A 23,227-nucleotide genomic window follows, 5' to 3' on the forward strand; every position below is an offset into this window, starting at 1 on the left:
TCGACCCTGACTCAATCCTGTCCTGATACCCCTTTTCTGAACTCGATTACGTTTCTGCTCCACCGGCCATCGACCTGTTCTTCCCCCCGCTCTGGACACTACCTTCACTCGCCACGGAAGTGCCACTTCCGCGTTCCAAGCGATCTGCTACCCATGACCGACAATCACCGGATCGTGGGTGCAAGCCCTTTCCTCCTTCTAAATAAAGCTGAGTAAAAATGAACGCAAGTGGGTCCTGTCTCCGTTTCTGGTCTCTGACAGCCTGTTGTTTGCCCACCACTGCGCTCGGGGGAGCAATCAAATCCGTTTGTCATGTGAATCCGACTTGAAAGCAAAGAACTAAAAAATATATTTAAGAAAAAAATCATTATAATATACACTATACTGTATTTTCTGGACGATAAGGCGCACCTAAAAACGCAAATTGTCCAGAAATTTGAATGTGTGCCTTATAATTCGGTGTGACTAATTTTTTGTTGTTTTGTTTTTTTTAATTTGTTTTTCACTGCAGTATTGAACACACTTTTTATTGTTAAACTGTTTACTTCTGTTGTGTGAAAATACTTGAAGTACAGTAGCAGTTGTCTGACTAAAGATTGTGATTCATTGTATATAGCAAAACTCAAGTCATATTGTTTTGCAATTGACTTTTGTTGTAAACCAAATACTTGAAGAACAGTAGGCTATGTCTACTTGACCATATGTCTCAGGTTGTGAAATTTAGATATGATTGATTCTACTTACTTTATATTGTCTCTTGCTAAATGCTTTATCATTATTGCTGTTTATTAAGCATAGGACAATTCTGTTTATGGTGAGGTGCAATAAATATTACAAGGTTCTATAAATATCGGTCTGATCTTTTCTATTCAACTGACTCAAATACTGCCATGGATATGTGAATTATTTTACATACTTCAACTTGTTTTTAAAGTAACAGAAATAGTTAATTACCTGCCAACTACCGGTAGTTACTTTTACTAAATATTGATTCAGTTACTAAGTTTCTTTTTGGAAGAAGTATGAGTAACTATAACTGATTACTTTTTTAAGGTAACATGCCCAACACTGCCAACATTGAATGTCCAGAGAAATTAAGAAATCAAATCAAAATGCAGTTTTTCAGCGAATTGCTTATAAACGGGACGAGTTGCGATTGCAAGTCCATTCAATCGTCGGTATCGTCAGCGAGGAGGAAAAAATTAGCCTGGGGCGAGTCCGGACTAGATTAGAGTCTTCCTCAAATGAAGCATTCAGTAATCACATTAGACATCACAAAGCCTTCCAGTATTCACTGTGACACCACGCTGAGCTGACAGCCGAGAGCGTTGGACTCATCAGGGTGGCCGAGCATTTCTCTCCATCAGGAAGCATTTCACTTAAGAGAATATACGCCCCGGGCCTTGCTAAATTTATGAATAAAAAAGGGAGGTGAATGATTGATAGAAATACAAAATTTGGGAGAATAATAACTCAAATCAGGTCACATTTAGATCCATTACTTTGATCATTGTCATCTGATATTTTCGGTGGTATTTTTGTTTTGTTCTTTTTACGGATTTTGATGTATTGTTTGTTCTTTGCTTAAAATGACTCTACTTTTGGGGCTTTGAAGAGAATGACCAAGTTTTGGGGGTTCTAAGCTATAAAGTAATCTGGGAGGGACTTTATAACAGAGATGTGATTTTGTGGGTGATCAACAATAATAATAATTTTGGGAGGAGAGATTTTCACAAAAATTTAACCTGCTTTTTAAGTGAACGAGGAAGTCTGGGAGTGGTACTAAATAAGCATATTCTTCTTCCTGTTCCTTTTCGTACATATATGTTAACATTGTTTTTGTTTTCGACTTATTGTTTTGTTTTTAATCATGTCTGAAATACAGTTTCATTCATTCATTCATTCATTCATTCAATTCAGACAAAACAACCAATTTTTGTATTTATTCCAAATTAATTGAATTTGTTTTTGCAAGACATCCCAGAAAATTATATAGAATATTGATTGTATTTATTGGTTTTAGAGCGCTAAATCAATCTTTGGACATTTTTTAAGTTGTTTTACCCTTTAGGAACTTTAGAATGTAAACAAAGTATTCAAGTCAAGTGTAGGATTAATAGGATTATTAAAATGTGTGATGACGCATGGGCAAACTATGGCCACATGTGGCCCGTCAGGGCTCTGAATCTGGCCCCCGAAATGTCAAAATTATAATACTTATCTTAAAAAAAAATCCACTTATAAAAATGTATTGATTTGGTACCACTCTTGTCCCCGGTGTCGCCAACATTCAAATAACTGGCTATATTTTTCTTGACTGTTTATTTTCACTTCATTTATCAAGATATTTTATGCAAAAAAAAAAAAAAAAAAAAAGAGAAAGATCACTTCTGAGTTATGCCTATTGCAATTTAAGTTTTTAAATGAATATTGGCAAATATATCATATATTTTACTTTGCATTCATTTTAAACGTTTCAAAACCATTTGGATGGAAATGGTCTGTTTAGAGACAAAATCTATCCAATAAAGTGTGTTCCACTTCATTATTTTGTCTCACTTATTTTTGATGCTTCACAAGAAATTACAGTTTTATATCTTTATGTTTGAAGTCTGAAATGTGACAAAAGGTCACAACGTTCAAGGGGGCCAAATAGTTTTGCGAGCCACTGTACATTTCTAAATTACATCAGGGCCTTTGAAGACAGACATTATGCTTATGAGGCTCTCAGTGAAACCTAATTTGGCCTGCGTTTTAAAGCGTTTGCCCACTTCTGTGATAACCATTCTAAAGTAAATTATTAATTGAAGTTTCATTATCCACCGAGCCTCGAGACACAGAGCTCAAATTTTCGTCTAGTTCGCGTTCAAATATTAGCATCCTTCCCAACACTTCCCATTGAAAATGTCCATTGATACAAAGAGACTCACTGTGGCGAGTTCGTCGAACTTTCCAAAAAGCTCATTCAGAAGTTTGACCAGTTCCTGGGCGGTGCACTGTGAGGCCAAGCTGGTGAAACCCACGATGTCTGCAAATAGGATGCTACCACAGAGGAAAAAAACAAGAAAAATGGCTTGTTATTGTCATGACGTGGTAGCGGATCAGATTAGCAGTGAGGGAGCTCTTTAAATGACATTTAGGAGGTCGATCTGAACAGCAACTTTGGGTTTTCCACGCCTGACGAATCAAAGATGGCAATTAGTGCCGGCAACGGGCAGAGAAAGATTAAAACGATGGCAAGAGCAAGATAGACTGAGGGAACGTCGGTTCTATTTTGACTAGCGGCGAAGTCAGATCACATTGACCGAAAATAGCAGCCAGAGTATTCTCATGGGGATCAAGGTGAAGATGTTTGCTGTTAGCTGAGTCACTTAGGGATAATATGCAGCCGCCAGGACCTTCTTGACATCGTTTCAGCTAAGCAGGCCGGTTCAGAGTGGTATGGAACTTGGTTGTTTGGCGAGCCGGATCATAAACCAATTTTACAGATTGCCGTCTTCTGTTGATTGCTTGATCAACGATTCAATCGGAGGTCTTCGGTTTACAGCAGTTCTTTTATGATTATTTATGGCAAACGAGTGTGGTATGATATCCCCATTACTTCCCCTTCCCCTCTATTTTGTTCCTTACTCTAGTAATGTGCGTTTAAAAGGAGACAGAGACTGTCAAGATCAAGATCGGAAAATTGCTCAAACAAAAATGCTAGAGTAAAGCATGACAGCTAGAGGTGGGCAAATTTATCCAACTATCTATATTACTAAGCAAGTATTTGGATTGTTCTGAGATCAATACTTCACCCCACCACCAATTTCCTCAAATGTAGATAGTTTAGTGCTACTTTCTCTGACCTAGTTCCCTTGGCCACTTTCTAAGTTTATACCTGTGTTCGTGACTGACAGGCACACTTTTAACATTTCTCCCTACCTGGCCTGCTACTGCATCTTGCCTGCCAGGCAGAAGAGAGGGAGAAATCTATGTGCGCACCTTTATCAGAAGCTAAATATGAAATATGTTGCAAACAGGAAGCACAACACTGTGTGGCCTTTTTTTTAAACAAAAGAAAAGGACGATGCCAGGTGTCCTTTGTGTTATAAAGTGGTCTGCTACCGTGGCAAATGTACATAAACACGTGAAAAAAGTTTACCCTACACGCAAAAAAATGATTCTTGGACTTTTCTAGTAGCCATTAAGTTTTTTTTTCTTTTGGTTAAGAGTGAATAAATCTAATTGAACCAAATGTTATTTGATAATGATACAGCAAAGTGCTGTATATCAGGCTCTTGTAAACTAAATAAAATATTTCAAGTAAACTATATGTGATAAAATGGATTTGGCCGTTATGTTCACTCTCAAAAGGCTGTATGCATGTTTTGATAAGAAGCGTGACTATGCTCAACTCACGTGAAGTAACTGGACACATAGGAGAAACCAACTATATAAAGTCTTTTTTTAATGTTTCAGGCCCAATGAAAGCTGATTTTAATACTTTAAATTAAGCCATGTTTTGTTTTGTATTATCAGTAACAAAAATAGAGAGTACTGCTTTGAAAGTTTGCTGAGATGGGGGATTGGCATACAAAGAGCAACAAGCTCCGAAAATGTAAACATGTTACTGTTCCTGAACAAAAATCAGTAAATCTGATGTCAGAATGGCAACAGAGTCAAAAGAACTTGTTGGTTACATTGATGATGTTTCTCTAGACTTTTGCTCTGTAACAGCTGTTGTAGTAGAAGTATTTTTTTTTTAACTGTTAAAGGTTTTCAGATTGTATTGTTAACGCTATTTGCACTTTCTGAAATTAATGTCCAAATATTGTGCAATGAAAGGTATAGTTGACATGTCGACTTTGTCATAATTATATTTTCTGTGAAAATATTTACAAGGTGGTGCTTGGAGACTGGCCTAACTATAAGTGCAGCGTAATGATAGTCTACGCCAAATTGTGCAATAACATCTACAAGAAACAAAAATCCCAAATAAGACAATGATTAATGTATTTGTACCCATGTGTCTATATAATATCCACTTTTCAATACAACGGGCAAGATATAAGACTTGGGTGCTTGTGTAGTGTGGTGATAGCCACTGGGGAAGAAACTGTCTTTGAGCCTTGTTTGTCCTTGTTTTAAGGGACGTGTAGCAGCTACTTTTGGCTATACCAACAGGTCTCAGAGGTGGTGGCCAGGGTGAGAGGAGTCATTTGTAATGTAATTCGATCTGTTGTAGTATAATAGGTAAAACAACGATTTTTCTGTGTAAAATTATTCTGCTGAAAGATTTTTTGGTGAAATGTAAAAAAAATGTTAAGTTCAGCAAACCATTTACCATATCACACTGTTAAGCTCATTTTAGGTATTATATTCCTGGTTTACTAAAAGAAAACAATTAAGCCATTAAAATAAAATGAAAAATATGATTGCATCAAAATCTGTTATTTTTTCCAATCAACTAATAAGGTTTTATTCCAATCTAATGCTGAAAAAGTCTTAATAAAAGCATGTATTTCATCAAAATTCAGTTACTAGCTCGACCTATACTGTATCTGAAAATGGGAAAATATGTTGATTGTGGTTTTTCAAAGTAAAAGAAAATGACAAGATTGAGTCCAAAACCTTTTAAAGTAAAATTCAAAACAACCAATCATTTGTAAGAAGAAATAAAATACACAGGAGTTGACCAATATTTGAACATTTTGAAGAAATGTGAAATTGGCCTAATTATGACCATAAACTTGATTACAGATATATGCGAAATGTTTGGTTTTGATAACCAAGTGAGAAAATGTTTCCAGTAAGGAAAAACACAATAATTAGAAAATATGTAAACATTTCAATTGAGAAGCTATAATTCTTGGTACTTAGAGAATTCCTAATACATAGGGTGGTTAAACAATTAATTGACTATTGGAAAAAATGTGTTGACTCTTTTGAAAATAGTTTGTTGTAGATTTTCAAGTGTTACATGTTTAGGCGTTGAAATTAATTCAATGATGGATCAATGGGAAAGGGGAACAATCAGATTTGGTTTCAGTTTCTAGTACCTTTTCAAAAATAACTGATATACAACGACTTGACCTAATTGAAACAAGAAATAAAAAAACGGTTGTTCCAAAACAGCAACTAAGTGTTTTAATGGGCACTGACCGGATCAATTGATGAAAACCACACCTGAGGTTTGGAAAGAAAAGTTTGATTGGAGTTGGAATTGGCTTGGAATTCAGAGATTTCCTACAATGCGGATCAAAATAATAGCAGTGCAATGTGACGAACCAAAATATCTCAGGATCTAGTATACTTTTTATTGTTACATGACAAACAAGTTACCAGTAGGTGCAGTAGATTCTCAGAAAACAAACAAGACCCAGCATTCATAATAGGCACGCTCCGAAGGCTTTGCAACTAGGCAAAAAGGGCTGTGTTAAAAAAATAGCAGTGTCTGCTGTTGACTGTACGAACTCAAACTATTTTATATTTCCAAAAAAGGGTAGGATTTAGTAGTCCTAATATTTAGTTGCATGACCGCAGTTTTTTATGACTGCTTCACATCTGTGTGTCATAGAGGCAACCAACATGTGGCACCTTTCAGTTGTTATTTCACTCCATGATTGCTTGACAACATTCCACAATTCATTTTCCATTCTTGTTTTTGCTTGACAAACAGCTCTTTTTGTACCACCCCACAATTTCTTGATTGGATTGAGATCCGGGGATTAGGTTGGCCACTCCATAACATTAATTTTATTGGTTTGACACCAAAATTGTCTGGGGTCATTGTCTTGTTGAAACACCCATTTCAAGGACATGTCCTCTTCAGGATAAGGTAACATAATCTCCTCAAGTATCTTGACATACACAAACTGATCCATGATCCCTGGTATGCGATAAATGAGCCAACACCAGAGTAGAAGAAACATGCCCAGACCATGATACTTGCACCACCATGCTCCATATCTTCAATGTGTACTTTAATCCCGTTCTTCAGAGTAGTGTCTTGAACGACACATTTAACTATAATGCATGTTCAACCTGTGCTAGCTTCATCATCTTTAAATGGGCGCCACCCGATTCTCACCTGATTAACACTGTTTTTGTTTTTGTTTTATTTCCCAAAATTAACAAACTTAGAGATTGGTTGCCATTCTGCTATTTTAACAGACCCTTTTGGAATATTTGCCCTGTTGCGCAGCCTTCAGAGCTTGCCTATTATTAATGCTGTGTCTTGTTTGGTTGGCATGTAACAATTAAAAATATACTAAAATCCAGGGATAATCTGGTTAGTCACACTGCGCTGCTGTTAATTTGAACAGCACTGTACATAAAGAATTTTTTATTCTGATTAGTTTTATAATCCTCACCAAGAAAGTTGATTATTGAGACTCCACAACTTGATTGAAATGTAAAGGTCTTCCCTAGCTACAGAGGTGTCCCAGTAAAATTCCCTTACCACACCACAGGACACTTGTTATCAAATCAGTGATATAAAAATGTACATAATTAAACTTCATTAAAGGCTATTAACAGAATGGGGTGAGGGATAAAGTATACATTTACAGGATTTGTTGAATCCAATATCTGTTCTTGCATTTACTCATCCATCCATCCATTATCTACGATTATCCGAGGTGAGGTTGCGGAAGCACTAGCCTCAGCATGGAAGACCATACCTCCTTATCCACAACCAGCTCGTCTGACGTAATCCGAGACGTTCCCAGGCCAGCCAAGAGACTAAGTCTATCCAGCGTGCCCCGGGTCATCCCTTGGCCTCCTGACAATGAGACATGCCCGGAACACCTCCCGAGTGAGGCGCCCTTAACTGATGCCCAAGCCACTTCAGCTGGCTCTTTTTAACGCGGATAACCGTGCTTCTCACTCTATCTATCAGCCAGCGTGCAAAATACACTTGTGCTTGTATACTTGGTCTTGTTCTTTCCGTTATGACCCACAGCTTGTGATCATAGATGAGGGTACTGTTAAAACGAAGATCAGTAAATCAAAAGCTTTGCCTTTCGCCCCAGCTTCTTCTTCTCAAAGACGGACCAGTAAAGGCTCTGCATAACTATAGATGCTACACCAACTCATCTGTCGATCTCCTGTCCTATCCTACCCTCACTCATGTACAAGTTCATGAGGTACTTGAACTACTCCAGAAAGGGCATACCACCCTTTTCCAAAAGAGAACCATGGTCTCGGACATAGAGATGCTTCATCCTGGCCACTCAGATGCGAACCACTCCAGGGAGAGTTTAGGATCATAGCTTGAGCAAGCTACAAGCACTATATCATCTGCAGATAAATATGAAATGCTGATGCTCCATATCTGGACCTCTTCAACACCAAGGCTGCTCCTAGAATTTCTGTCCATAATATTTATGAACAGAATCGATGACAAAGAGCAGCCTGGGCGAAGTCCAAATCCCACTGGAAACAAATCCGATTTACTCCTGGCATTGCTGACCATACTCTGGCACCAATCATACAGGGACCAAAAGGCCCTGATAAGACTGTCCTTAGACTCCCGAAGCACCCCCTCCTGGGCGCCCCGTGGGACACAGTCAGACGCCTTCTCCAAGTCCACAAAACACATGTTGACTGGATTGATTGGGAAAACTCCCATGCACCCTGGAGAAGGGTTAAAGTTGGTCCACTGTTCCAAGGCCCGGATTTTACACAAAAATTCCTTAAACTAGTCGCCTGAGCATGGTAAAAAAAAAGTTCCTATGACTCCGTGCGTATCGACACAGCATCCTATAAAAAAAAATCATAAAAATGAGATGCAAAATACAATTAGAAGTTACACAGACTTTCACCCTGGAAATATCAGTTTGACTTCAATACCATGTCAGTAAGTGACGTTTCGAAGAAGAGGGCTGTCGCTAATTCATGCCAACACTGGAATTGGTCGCCATCTGTGACAAGCAAATATTTAAGACGCTGAATGCTGCATTAGCGCAAATCTGCAAACAGTGGGCCTAATGTGACCCTTAACTGCATTGTGGCTGCGTATCGCAGCCAACGACGAAGCGAAGAACTGGAGTGAACCCAAATTGATTTTGAATAGGAAAGCCTACACAACACATGTCCTGTTATCTAATCCCTGGCGATAATACAATAGATCCTGTCGTAGGGCCCACTTAAAGCTCCTAGCCTATTTTTCCCTCCTCTTTAGTTCTCGCTGGAGTGAATAATTCCTTATTTCCAGCAGCTAGTAATGTTCAAATAATAACACATTTAAAGCGTTTTCTTTTCCTGGCTGTCAAAGTTAAAAAAACTGATTATCGGATGTCTTAAGAAGATTATCCTGATGGATTTTACAGGATAGACACGCAATTTTGAATATAAAATCAGGCGCTCCATCCCGTCTTGCTACACTCGGATACAAAACATAGTAAGTAAATGAGGAATTATATTGCAGTATCAAGATTTAATTGTTTGTTTTAAAAATCGTTTTTTAATGGTGGAAAGTTCCTTCATTAAACGCTCACCAGGCTTCTTGCTCTGTTTTTTTTTAAGTTTTTGCAAATTTCACCTTTAAATAATGTTAATGATATTTACAGCCTGCGCAGAACACATAGGTGTTAAAGCTCCTTTTTAACACGTATGTAAACTTGTGATCTGCTAGCCTGGCCAATATATTAGCTGTGGGAATGGGCTTGAGTGTAAGAAACAAGTAACATTTACTCTCAGCCATTTGGAATTTTAAAGATACTATTAAAATGATTTCCGACCTGAAATATGGGCATGACCTGACCTATCATCAACATACAATAATGCCTCATAAAAACATCCAAGGTGAGTTAATTTCCTAAGACTGCGTGTGTGTTTTAGTCTCAGAAGCGAGTGTTTCTTTCTCCTAGTACTCATTGCAAGTTTAAAATCCATTGATGTGTTATCTCGTGGTCTGGAGAGGGATGGGGGGCCACCAGGCTGTACTCAGCCAAGACACATCACAGGAAATGGTGGCCCTACGACCCTAGTGGTTAAGGGGTCCAACCAACCAACCAACCAACCAACCAACCAACTAAGTTTAAACATAACAAGAACGTAAAAGCATTTTTAAGCTGCATTTTTGTTTTTGAATAACGTCCACATGATGGCGACAAAATATCATCTGAAGTAAAAATTGGTGCGTTGAAATCATGTCCACCCCTTTTATAGAATTAGCAGTGCAAACAGCAGTGAGGTTTATGATTCGTATAATTTGACAGTACAGAAGTTATTCGCAAAAAAAAAAAAACTTTTATAAAGTACAGTACTTTTATTTGTTGTTTGGAGTGTTCTAGTTAGGTGAACATTTTTGAACCTGTTTGGTTATTTTAAATAACGTCTACATTATGCGTCTCCAACATGGTGCCCGTGGAGATTATAATTTTCTAGGAAATTTGATTTCTAACGTGCATCATGTTTAGTGTTTGACTGAGCCTTTTTAGTCTCTAAAAATTACAAACTAACACTAACATGTAATAACATTATAACAACAAAGTAATAACCTATTATGTTAGAAATCCATAAAGTGGGCTGCAAGGTCCAACTCATCTTTAAAAAGTGTGACGTTGCTTTACACCAACAACAACAGCAACCAGATGATGAGTGTGCTGTATTCGCGTCAGATATGGAGGCTTGTCCTGCTATTGGTAACCATGGAAACTAGTACTATCTGTTTAATGTGGGGGAGTAAACAGAAAAAAACGGACTTGGGAAAAATGGGCGCTGCCAGACTGTACTTGCCCACAGGAAGTGGTGTCCAGGACCCAGGCATTTAAGGTATCCATGAACAGTAAATTTTCAAACTAGTAGCCCTTCATGCTAATCACTAGCAAGTAGGTTGGCAACCCCTGGTTTACATGTTGGCGACAAAATATAATCTGTAGTAAACAGTGGTGTCCAAAAAACCTTTCCAACCAGTTTGGGAATCAGTAGTGCAATAACTCTGAAATTGTTTAATTGATGTTGGAAATGTCAGGAAAAAATGTTAAAACGTCATATCGTCACGTCATATTGTCAAATATAAAAAAATTGTGAATATGCTTGATGGCTGTGTTTTGCTGCTGTTGGTGTCGGTGGATTTGTTCAGACCGAGGACAATCGACTTTGGCCTGGACGGATCTATTGACACTAACAAAGATGTTATATAATGAAATTGTGAATATGTTTGATTTTCGAGAAGGTTTGTTCAAACCTCACTTTGTGTTTGCTGTTAAAAACGTAATATTGGAATATAATATTGTGAATGTGCTTAATTGCTATTGAGATTGTCATGATTGTTTTCTGTTTTTAGTGTCAATAAACTTGTTCAAACCAAAAAAAATAACGGCAAGTTGTGGAACCCAGAAGGGAGAGGACCCACGCAGAAGGGAGAGGACCCACACAGAGGACTGGAAGAATGCTGCTTGGGAGGGTGGGATGGCAGAGCTATGCCCTTGCACAATAGTATTGCCTTTTACACGCTGGTTAACTACTGTTAAAAGAAAATAACTCTGAAATTGTTTAATTGATGTTGAAAATGTCAGGAAAAAATGTTAAAATGTCATATCGTCACGTCATATTGTCAGATATAAAAAAATTGTGAATATGCTTGATGACTGTGTTTTGCTGCTGTTGGTGTCGGTGTATTTGTTCAGACCGAGGATAATCGACTTTGGCCTGGACGGATCTATTGACACTAACAAAGATGTTATATAATGAAATTGTGTTTGATTGCTAATAAGATTTTCGAGAAGGTTTGTTCAAACCTCACTTTGTGTTTGCTGTTAAAAACATAATATTGGAATATAATATTGTGAATGTGCTTAATTGCTGTTGAGATTGTCATGATTGTTTTCTGTTTTTAGTGTCAATAAATTTGTTCAAACCAAAAAAAATAACGGCAAGTTTAGTTTTAAAATTATGACTTGACGGTACATAGTTTTTTTCGTAGAAAAACAAAACAAAACCTTTAATACAGTATTTTTATTTGAAGAGCAAATGCTCGAGTTTTTCTTATTAGGGTTTCAATGAATAACAAATAAAAAAGTAAGTAAATAAATATTTCAACAAATAAATGTTTCTACTTTGCAGATATTGACTGTTGCAGGTCCTTATTTAAATGCAACCCCCATTGAAAAAGAGGGATAATGGTACCTGAAATTGTAAATAATAGTAATAGTAATAGTAATAATGAATAATGATAATAATAATAATAATGATAAGAAGAAGAAGGAGAAGAAGAAGAAAATAAAATGATACTTAAATTAGTAGTATTAATAATAATAGTAATAGTAATCTTAGTATTATTAAAAAATCAGTTTACAGTGCATGCTATTTGATACGTCCAAACTTGTTGGAAGGCCCCAGTTACCTTCACAAGTTTAATCTTTTTTTCCTTTTTTTTTTTTGCAGCTGCTCTCAACAATATCCGCCCGGCCAGACAATAATCAGATCAAAATGGAGCCCACCTTGTCCGAGCATAATAGAAAAATGTCGGAGTAAACCGAGCCGTGTGCTCCGTCTATGCTCTAATTAAAGTCCGCCTGAATTATATAAATCCTATCCTGTGTCGACCGTCCAATCTGGTCAATTCTCTCTTTAGTAGAGTCCAATATTTTGAGTGGGGGTGCGGGAGGAATGGGTGGGAGGACACAGAAACAGTCAGAGAAAAGCCTCATAAATTGAATCCATATCTAGACACTGAGTTTCAGGCAACAGGAATCTTGTCATCTACATTCTAATGTCTTCCCATTCGGGTCTTAATTTTAAGGCATGGCAAACCTTAAAGGGGAAGTCAATCCAAGTATATTTACATTTCAATTATATTTTCTATACCTGCCAAACACAGCATTCTGGTTAACACAGTGTTTACGGAACATATCACTGGGCAACTATTTTTTTCTTGCTGTCATGTGAAAATGTCATCAGAGTGGCTCAGGACCAGTGATTAGTCATTGATTTTCTGTGAACAGCAATTGCAAAATGGCAACTGTGGATGTCCTGTTTAAAAAAATGGAGGCCACGACAGCTACAATTTGTGTAACACATTTTCCTTAGATCTTGTGAAAAAACTATCTGGAGAAAAACTTAAATTCAATCAACGACATTGAAAATAATTAATTGCATAAACACTACAACTGGTGGCAGCAGCGCTGTCTTTGTCAAGGGGTATTAGCTTCTTAGCCGTGGTGTACAGTAATCCCTTGCCGTTGTGCAAATCGTGCTTCCATTGGGTTCCGCAGCAGACAACACACAGCAACTGCTATCACTGGGGCAGGTTGCAGGGTTTGGTGTGAGTGTCTTGGGTGGGCGGGACTGTCTGTGTGTGCGACTAAGATAGGATGGTGTATGCTGTCAGTCAAATAGCCAGGCGGGTGCACAGATCCACCAAAACAAACTGCAAAGCACGGCGACAGCTTGTATTTTAGAAGCCCAGTATATTGAAAAGAAATTCATCAATTAAATCAGACTCTGAAGAAGGTCAAAAGAGCGCATAGAAATGCTCATTACCACTGGGTGCTCCGTGGATTGTTATTAGGTGCAGGAAGAGACTGAGGCAGCGTCAGGAGGGAAAGCAATCGCGAGGCTTAGGTGTACAGCAAACTGCGGCTAGGCTACGTAACAGATCTGACATCACCAAAGCCAGATCCATTACCCGTGAAATGGATGACCTGAAGCTAATGCCTGTGGGAAACCCCTACATTTGTGACTCGTGTATTTTAATCATCACAGGGACTTGGCCAAACTCGGGTATCCCCAATGCTTGCGTGCAGCTAGCCGGCCACTCTCTATCACATCACTTTCTTACACTGGAAGGTGAAGCCCTCTGATTTTGTCATACTATTGTATAATGACAATGAAGACCATTCAATCAACTGCAATTTTGCCTTCTGTGTTTTTATTTGTAGATCTCCAGTTGTTATTTCATTACAGTTGTATGTATTATGTGTTACTGATATCTAATAAATGTGGAGATATTTTCTCCATATTACAGAAACCCACTGCGACTCAGAAGCCACAAACTGCCCCCACAAGACAACTCATTTGTCTCCTACCAGTTGATTGAATTACAGGAGCAGACTGACCTGTTTTCCTATTATGATAAAAATATTTGTGCTCTTATGTCATGATAGGTCGATGTAAATGATTCCTGATCATAGAATATACAGTTCGAGAAATTTACTGACAGGATGGCCTAGCAGAAAACTAACTATTGCCAACCAAATTGAGAGTTTTCTGTTTCTCAATCAAATAAAAGTTCTACTCAGAAGGTTCCAGTCACGCTATAAAAGGTGGATGCACCTAACAATTCCCTTCTTTTTCCTAAAGAAATGTACTCTACATAAATAAACAAATATTTCCACTTCACAGGTTTGACTATCGCGGGACTTTTTTGGAATGCAACCTCTGCGAAAAGAAAGGAATACTGTATATAAAATATTTTATAATTATTGAGAATAACTTAAAACAGATATGAATGTTCTCTTACTGTATTGCAGTGACTTGTCATTGGAATGTTTTGGTGCATGTATCTGGACTTTTTGTTCATTTTTGGGCCATAGTGCTAAGCCTCACTGCTTGTCCTATGCAAGTTTTTCACATATTTAAAGGGACAGCATGTCTTATTTATCACCTATGACCGGTAAAAAAAAACTTAATTCATTGAAAACAAAAAAAAGCAAAGACAAACAAACTATCATATCAACGTGCATTTTTAAGACACTCTTAGGTTCAGAAATGCGTCCAGAAATGGTCCAGAAAAGAAACTGAAAGAAAATGTCCGCCATCTTGCTGCAACAGGTACCAAAAAAAAACAACTCTAGAAATGCCGGACCATAAATGAGAAGAAAAATGATGCTTTTCGGTCACTTTGAGTCTCTGTAGTTTGTATTCTTGCCTGAGTTTTTGGCACTTGTTTTGGATGTGCAATGTAGCGACATCTTGTGGGCCATAATACACCCTGCCCCTTCAAGATCGACAGGATATTTTGTTCACTGAATAAAAGACAATCTCCCCAAAACAGCTCATCCTTTCTCATGAATTATGAACTATATAATCAGCAGTACAAGGTAGGTTGCAAAAAGGATTTCTTCCAATGTGGCATCGCTTCCATCAATTTGTAGTTGTGCATCTTTTAAGTTATTTTGAAATTATTTTGGAGTAAGAAATGTTCCAATTTCCATTTTTAAACAACCAGATTACTTGTCAATGAGAATAAATGTGTTTTAATGGCCAGGTAAGAAGCTTGAAACGTTTGTGTGGGTCATCTTTGGGCAACAGGCCACGGCTAAATGAGCTATAATGTGTTAATCATTAAAAGGAAGACATTTTTCTAGAATGTCTTTTCAAAGAAACACAATAATCATTAAGCGTCTTCTTTCCACTGAAATGTCATTCCCTCAGTTGACTACCACAGAAAACTGCTTAAGCCTCATTTAAGTTTTTCTTCCTCCAAAACCTCACAAGGCCTTTTCCCCCAGAGAGTGCTGCTAAGTCTTGATGACCCCGAAATTGCCCACAAGTAGACTATTATCCCGTTCCTACGAAGTCCCTAATTGGATCTTTTATGTCAGCGGACGTCGGTGGATTCTGTTTAATGATCCAAAACGGCAAATCTTTAGATGCACAAAGACAGTTTTTACGCTGGCAGGCTGACGTCTCCCAAATTGAATTTTCAATGTGGGTTTCCTTGGAGGGCCAGGATCGGCTCGATTTTAGTGTTTTTAAATGCAATAACATTGTTGAATTTCTAATTAACTCAGTGGTTTTCTGAACTGGGAAAAACAGGCTTTTCTTAAAGTGATTTAAACACTTGTTATAATTTTAGGCCGTCATCCCATTCAGGGACGAGTTTTCCTAAAATGTTATTCCATACTTGGTTTCTATGGGCCCCGCTATTTCTTTTCTCAGTTGTTTGCATGAGCAGCAATGGTAGAGACGCCACATCAGACTATTCAGGAATTTTACCTGACGTTGTCGTGGCGCTGGATGTAGATCTTGTGAAAGATCCTTTCTGGGGGCTTCAGGAAGTCCTCCTTCATCTCCATGGCGACATTCCTGGGTAACAAACTCATAAGGAGGCGCTCCTGGATGTTGGGGGAAAAACCAACAGTATCGCTGTTAGAATTACAGTCATACTTTTTTTTCATTTTTAATAACTACAAATAGGAGCTGTAAAGCACTATTGGCCTCATTATATTTGTATAGACATGTACATTTATAATACTATAATGTGTATGTATGCATAATGCACAGTGTTGAGCACGTTACTTTAAAAAAATAATTAGTTATAGTTACTTACTAATTCTAAAAAGTGACTAAGTAACTGAATTACTAGTAACTAGTTACCAGGGAAAGTAACTATTTCCGTCTCTTTAATTGAAGTTGTATGTCAAAGAATTTTAAAATTTCTGAGCAAATATGAAACACTGCGGTGATGTCTTTGACCGAAGTTTATTTGAAGGGATGGGAATTCTGACTATTTTTAGAGAACCGCTTTTTGCTATTGCCTCGGCTCATGAAGGGTCCCATGCGGCTCTTTCGGTTGTTTTTGTTGCTTTAATCCCTACAATACCAATTATTGTGTAACATTGTACAGATAATGTCTTAAAAAGGGAGAAAATAAACAAAAGAGAGGGGAAAGGGGAAAAAGGAAAATAACAAAAGGAAAAATGACAGATGAAGAAGAAGACAAAAAAATAAACTTAATATTTTTACACAAACATATATTTACAAAAAAAACAACACGGAATTTCCCCCAAAATGCATATCGACCAATCAAAAGAGAACAAAGGCGTCTCGAATGGAACTGGCTGTTTATTGGAGGCGAGCCCCTAGATTAACCTCCAAGAGCCGGCTCATAGAGATGTGTCGTTCGTGAACAACACGAGTCGAAGTGCGTAAATGTTTTTGCGAATCAACCCCCATTCGCCTTTTATTTCGCTTCATTAGTAAATAGTATATATTTGTTATCCCTATCAAACTATATGGTAGTCGCGATTTTGAATAGTGGAAGTAATTCGTTAGATTACCCTGTTACTGACAAAAAAAACAGTTATGTTCTTTATAATGGCGTTAACACTGGTATATATATATATATATATATATATATATATATATATATATATATATATATATATATAGGTCAAATTGTAAAACTCAATTGGTAGCTTGTTTAAAACAACTTTCAAAATAAAGAAGGAGCTGAGCAGGGATACGAAGCTCTGAATTTTCCCGTTTATCAATGTTCCTATCCTTACCTAAGGTCATGAATTGTGGGTCATGACCGAAAGAACAATTACCTGGATCGAAGCGGCTGAAAATAATTTTCTCCGCAGGCTGGCATTGCTCTCCCTTAGAAATAAGGTGAGAAGCTCGGTTATTCGGGAGGGACTTAGTGTAGAGCCGCTGCTTCTATGCATTGAGAGTAATCAGTTGGGGTAGCTTGGGCATCTAAAAAGAATACCTCCTAAACAGGAAGTTTTAAGGGCGTGTCCTACCAGCAGGAGGCCCCTGGGACGTCCTAGGACACACTGAAGAGACTACCTCTGTAGGCTGGCATGGGAACCCCTCGGGATCCCGAACGATGAGCTGAATGAAGTGGCTGGGGACAGGGAGGTAAGGGCCTCCCTACTAAGGCTCCGATAAGCGGGAAAAAAAAGGAAGGGTAGAAGGAAGGGTAACTGTGGCAGCGAGATGGCGGACAATTTGTTTCAGCTCCCTCAAGTTGAGGATCATTTTACGTGAAATAAATTCAAATGTATTTTGCTTTTTGATTAAATCAATATAGTTTTTTTAAGAAATTAGTTATTTTACCGCTAGTGGGCGATAAATAATACACAATATCTCTTCTAGAGACAACATGATGCATTCAGGGTAGCAAAGGGAATTTGCAGACTATCTGCAGCCTTCCTTTATTTACTTTGATTATCCCTTTTAAAGTTGCAGAATTTAGAATTAAAATGAGAATATATGGAGAGGCTGCCAAATGATTAATATTACTTTATTTGAGTTTACTACGGGGGTTTCGTTCCAAAAAGAGCCAGTGACTGGCAAAATCTCGAAGGAGAAAACCTTTACTCCTTTTACAATAAATACAGCATACAATTAAAAAGTACATTAACACTAAAGAAGAAATCAATTTCAAAAGCCCAAGCATTCGTTTACCAAATACAAGTACTGTATACTGTACAAATAAACACTCTTTTTTATTTTTTTACCTAGCGAGTAGGGACTATTTCGAATGGAGAACATAATGCATAAAGCAAATCGGCAAAGCAGCGAGATGTGAGAAGTTAACCTCGTTATAGCCAGGGATTCCTGTAACTAACTTTGTGGGTAGGCACCTGTTTTTCATTCTCGTCTTCCATGCGAAATCGCTCCTCTATGCAGTTTCGCGCCTGCAGGAAGGCCTTCCTCTGCGCTCGCTCCGTAAGGATGCGCACAAACAATCCCGACAGGTTGACGCTGGTGAACAGCACCGTGTTGGCCACCAGCTACTGACACAATGAAAGGAAAAACAAAATGTTACTTTGAGGGATCAGAAAGAAGGGGAATGTTACAGAATATATTGGTAAACATTCGACTCCTAAACAGAATATTATAAATGAAGAATTGTTTTGTCCCTCAAATTCATTGGCTCTTTATCACATGCGAGCAAAGCGAGGGCGGTGAAAAATTATTTTGCTTGGGATCTAAGTATTTATATATACCTGTTTGTTCTGTCTCGTGTGTGTGTGTGTGTGTGTGTGTGTGTGTGTGTATGTGTGTGTGTGTGTGCGCGTGTGTGCTAAAAATACAATAAAATATTAATTAAACATAGAGTGATTCACCCATCCAGCAATGGATGGATGAGTGTATTTTCTGCAATATATCATCTGCAATGCTTATCCACACCAGGGTCGCGGGAGTGCTGAAGCCCACCCCAGCTCTCTTCAGACACAACACCCTAAACTGGTTGCCAGCTAGTCACAGGGTGCACAGAGACAGACAACCATTCTTACACTCACTCATACCTAGGTACAATCTGGAATCATCAATTCATAAGATGATATTAACAAAATAAAATGAAAGTTTATTATGAGCACCTGCCATGTTTAGGAATTTGCCATAAAAAATGTGTGCATGTGGTGCAGAGGAAGGGGGTGAGTCGGGTGCAAGTTGGAGTAACAGATCACATACCTGTCAGCAAATACATTTCCTCTTATTACATGTATTTTGATACATTTCAAATTGTGTACGCTGAATAATATTTTTTATACGGGCACATTTTTTTCAAATAGACGGAGCTCGTCTTCCCTATTTCGGATACAGATTGTCTCAGTCACTGCTAGCAGACGACAACTGTTTCCTAATTTTGTTGCTTTATTCTACATAGTCTGTATTGCTGTGAGTAGGTGTTATATTGTGTTTGTAAGCTTTATTATCGTGTAATACAAATGAGTGATTTGCAATCATTAGTAAGGGGAACCAATCCGGGGGGTTGACAGGTATGAGATTGAGGGACTGTTGATGATAGATAGGCATTTACTGTACACTTAAAATTGAAGCTACTGTAACTTTAAATGAACCTAAAGGTGTAAGCGAAGGCATGTGCAAACTTAATGAGCTAATGCTGGTGTAAACAGTCACTAACTGTGAACAGTCACAAGTGGTCAAGAGTGGTGAGCGGCTTCAAGAGGTTTCTAGTCATAGCTTCTGAGAATACTAGTGAAGTTGATTTTTCTTCGTATAGTGAGCAAGCTTTTTGTCTCAAATTAAACTCGAACACAGAAATTAGCATATTTAGTAGTGCTCAAATAAAGAGGTACAGCTGTTCATCTTTGAGGAGACTAAGGATGAGTGATGATTATGTGAAGTTTTCCAACAGAGCATCAATGGGAATGCGAGATTAACGCATGAGCAGATGCGCATCCATCACAGAGGATGACTGTGCGCCAGAATGGCCGCTTTCAACCTTGGTTTCCCACCTTCACCCCACCCCACCTTCGCTTCACCAAGGTTGGTTGACTTTCAACATCAACCTAACAAGGGTCGGATATTAACTTATGCACCATGGTTCATTAAAACGCTTAAATCCATGGAAAAGAATGTATATATATATTTTTCACATTTTACATTAATCTTCCCTATAATCAGAAATAAACTCACGGTGCATTGTTTGGATGCCTTAATTGGCCATAAAATCATATTAGTGCAAGCCTGTGATGGTTTGTCTCACAATTAATCTGCTTCCAGCAACACGGACACGTGCAGTGAACAAAAATGGACATATTTTGGAAAAAGTAAGTGTATGTTTTACATGGCGAGCCTTTAAACTGCTATAATTTGAGTTTTAGGGGATACTGTTGCTCTCCACAAGGACGCCAGCGGTGGCAGTTTTATAAACTCCTTCCACAGCGGAATTACGAGCGGGGTGATGACACTCGTTTTAATTGCAAATTGAACAGACGATGCATCGGTTTGGATAAATGTCCATTCAAAGTAATGTTCTGGAGGCATTTACGATATTTGCACGGAAAGAAGAGTTAACAGCATTACAGTAAATGTTTTTCTCCTTAAAAAGACACCGTGTAATATATGACCACTAGATGTCACTGTATCCTGTAGTGCAACCAAAAACAGGTGCTATAAGGTGCAAGGAAAAATACAAACACTGGAGACTCAAAGGGACTAGACTGCGCCTTATTTTCTCTCATTTTCTTAGCCAGCCTTCCACAAAGTTTTTGGAGGTACCCTTTTCAGCAGGATGACAGAAAATCATGTCAGCTCCCTCTAAGTGAGCCTCGATTAATGTAAAATAAATACAAATTTCTCAATGTATGTGTATTTAGAAAGAATCATATTTACATGACAGTTCATTGTTAAAATTAACATTTTTTTATTTAATGAATGGGGCTTTTACCACTTAGACGTGCTGAATAATACAGAATCTCCCTTTGAGACAAGTAACTAATGTTTTTTTGCTTTTTTGAAAAAAATCTTGCTGCACATAGAAAGTTTAGAAACTTTCACAGTTATGACACTCTTTAAAACAGACATTTTATATCCTGATTAAGTTTATACGTAAAATGGAGTTTATCGCAACAAGAGTTAGTTATTTTTGTTGTTGAATGTTCATTCTTATGAAACCTGAAAATATATTAGAAGTAGCTCTGCGTATTTTTGTTGTCTCATTGACCCACCTTCTGCAGAGTATGTGTGTGTTTTCAGCACATAACCTGTTACATGCAGATTTGATGAAATACAACCTTTTTTTTACTCGCTTTAAAGGGAAAAAAACATCAATCAGTTTTCGTTCTCTATATTTTTTCCAAGGTGTGTGCAATGTTAAAGAAGAACTAGGCTTATATGTAGAAAATCAAGACACAGAAGTTCTAGAAGAGTTAGTGGAAGCTAGGTTGACTAGTTAAAGGAAGCAAAGACTTATATGTTGGCGACTGAGAAGAAGAGATAGTAACAAGCTACAATTGCGGTAAGAAAGTGTGAAGTAAAAGTAGAAGAAAAAGACAGCTTACAGTTGTAAGCTTATAAAGGGGAAGAAATTCAAATAAGGTAAAAACTAATAAACAATTCTCATTCTTTGCTAGTAGGAAATAAAAGCAGAAGAAACTGCGAAAAACCACCAGTAACAAAATAAATGAAGATACTAGAATCTCATTGTTCTCCCAGGGAATAAAAGTGGCAAGAAAATAGTGAATGCTTTTAGTCTAGGCTGACTGTTGTTGAGTTTTAAAAGGACATTTTTAAAAACAGTGCATTCGAAAAGGAAGCATTAGAAGCTAGGATTACTCCTTTTACAGCTAGTGAGGAAATTTGGGTTGCACACTCTTCCCCGTGTCCTTTTTACCGTGTGAATGACTTCCAGTCCAATAACTAGCCAGACATTAATAGCTAGCCTGCTTTTTAGGAAACTGTGCCGTAACCACTTTTTTGACAGCCAAGGACAGACCATGAGCACTTGCAGTGTAGTTCAGCACTAGGGACAGCTCCTTGCAGCTCATTCATCTATACAGGCACGGAAAAAACACATTTTCTTGTGTACTCTTGCAAAACAAAATGAAATGGTAAACCAGGAAAGTAATTGATAAAAATTGTGAAGTTCAGGAGACCAGAGCTACTGGTGAAGCATAAAAATAAAGGGTGACGTTGAGGGAGAAAGCGTGTGACTGTTATCCAGGGGGATATGAATTAATCATTAAACTCAACGCAAGTTTACAGCTGTAATGGAACTCGTCTTTTTCGTCGCGCAAAAACTCAGTTCCTGCACAGAGGTAGAAAAAGGGAAATACTTGAGGAAAGCTGCACGTACTTGCCTAAAAAAATGACACCCATTCTAAGTATCTTACTTAGACAAAAACGAAGAGGACACAATCTGAATTGTATTATTACAAAGTTACAATTCCAGAACTATACATTGTTTTAATACTTAGTGAGTGAAAACAGAAATGCTATATAACAATACAATAGAAAATGATAACAGCTGTGCTGTTTTTCCAAGTTCGCATACTTTTAGAATATAGATATATTTTTTAATATTGTTCTTAGAATTGCTGGTAATAAAATGCGTGTTATTCTTAACCAATGCAATACCCAAAAAATGATTATCTATTTTTTGCAAAGTTTAAACCTTCAGTATGGGCATTTGGCACTCATTCATGGCTTAAATTTTTTACCAACTGTCCTGGGTTAAATTTTGACAGCCAATGCAATTAGGATAGGGAAAATTGATACCAAAATGCTTTGAATTTTGGATCTAGTGCTTGATTGTCAAAACAGTTTGGACGAAAAAGAGACTAAAAAAAGCGCCTGGCCCAATTATATGGGTCATTTATCTACAAGAGAAAAAAAATGGGGGTTGCTGTGTTTTAAAATAACCTCTATTTATGGTTAATTTGTTTGTAAAATGTAGAATTAGTCACTTTTTTGACCTATTTAGGTTGGACTCATCAGAAATTTGAATAACAACTAAACTATTTTGACCCAAAAAAATGTAATCCACAATCCAGTGGTTAATTGGTATATAATAATCCTAGAATTGGATCAGTCATAAGAATAGTGTTGTTTGCTGCAAAAAAAGTTGGCTCAAGCAAAATCAAGTGGAGTTTTTGTCAATTTTTGACCCAAATTGGTTTAGTTTGAAGAAAACAACACTTAGATTGGAAGGTTTTGTACACAACTACCCAGAAACGGTTTTGCATAATGAGATGGGTAAAATAGTCTTAAGTGGGGGGGTGGGTCAATATTTTTTACACAGATTTAGACT

General features: G+C 37.6%; 1 protein-coding gene across 4 annotated transcripts in view; it reads right to left on the reverse strand.

The window, feature by feature from the left end:
• The window catches only part of LOC148374604 (adenylate cyclase type 1-like), an 86,737-nt gene that overhangs the window by 58,072 nt on the left and 5,438 nt on the right, over positions 1-23,227 (reverse strand). For 3 of the 4 annotated variants that reach the window (XR_015850757.1, XM_088338577.1, XM_088338564.1), the window contains exons 2-4: positions 18,309-18,458; positions 15,931-16,049; positions 2,931-3,042 (exon numbers count right to left, since the gene is read on the reverse strand). Coding sequence is in view for 3 of the 4 variants with exons in the window: in XM_088338577.1 (XP_088194703.1) it covers positions 2,931-3,042; positions 15,931-16,049; positions 18,309-18,458 (381 nt within the window). In the remaining variant the exon portion in view is untranslated. The remainder of the gene's footprint in view (positions 1-2,930; positions 3,043-15,930; positions 16,050-18,308; positions 18,459-23,227) is intronic. The other variant, XM_088338585.1, reaches the window with a different exon arrangement.

The sequence above is a fragment of the Urocampus carinirostris genome, chromosome 1, assembly GCF_059441175.1.
Source record: "Urocampus carinirostris isolate Australia breed hairy pipefish chromosome 1, RoL_Ucar_1.0, whole genome shotgun sequence".
Classification (NCBI taxonomy): Eukaryota; Metazoa; Chordata; class Actinopteri; order Syngnathiformes; family Syngnathidae; genus Urocampus; species Urocampus carinirostris.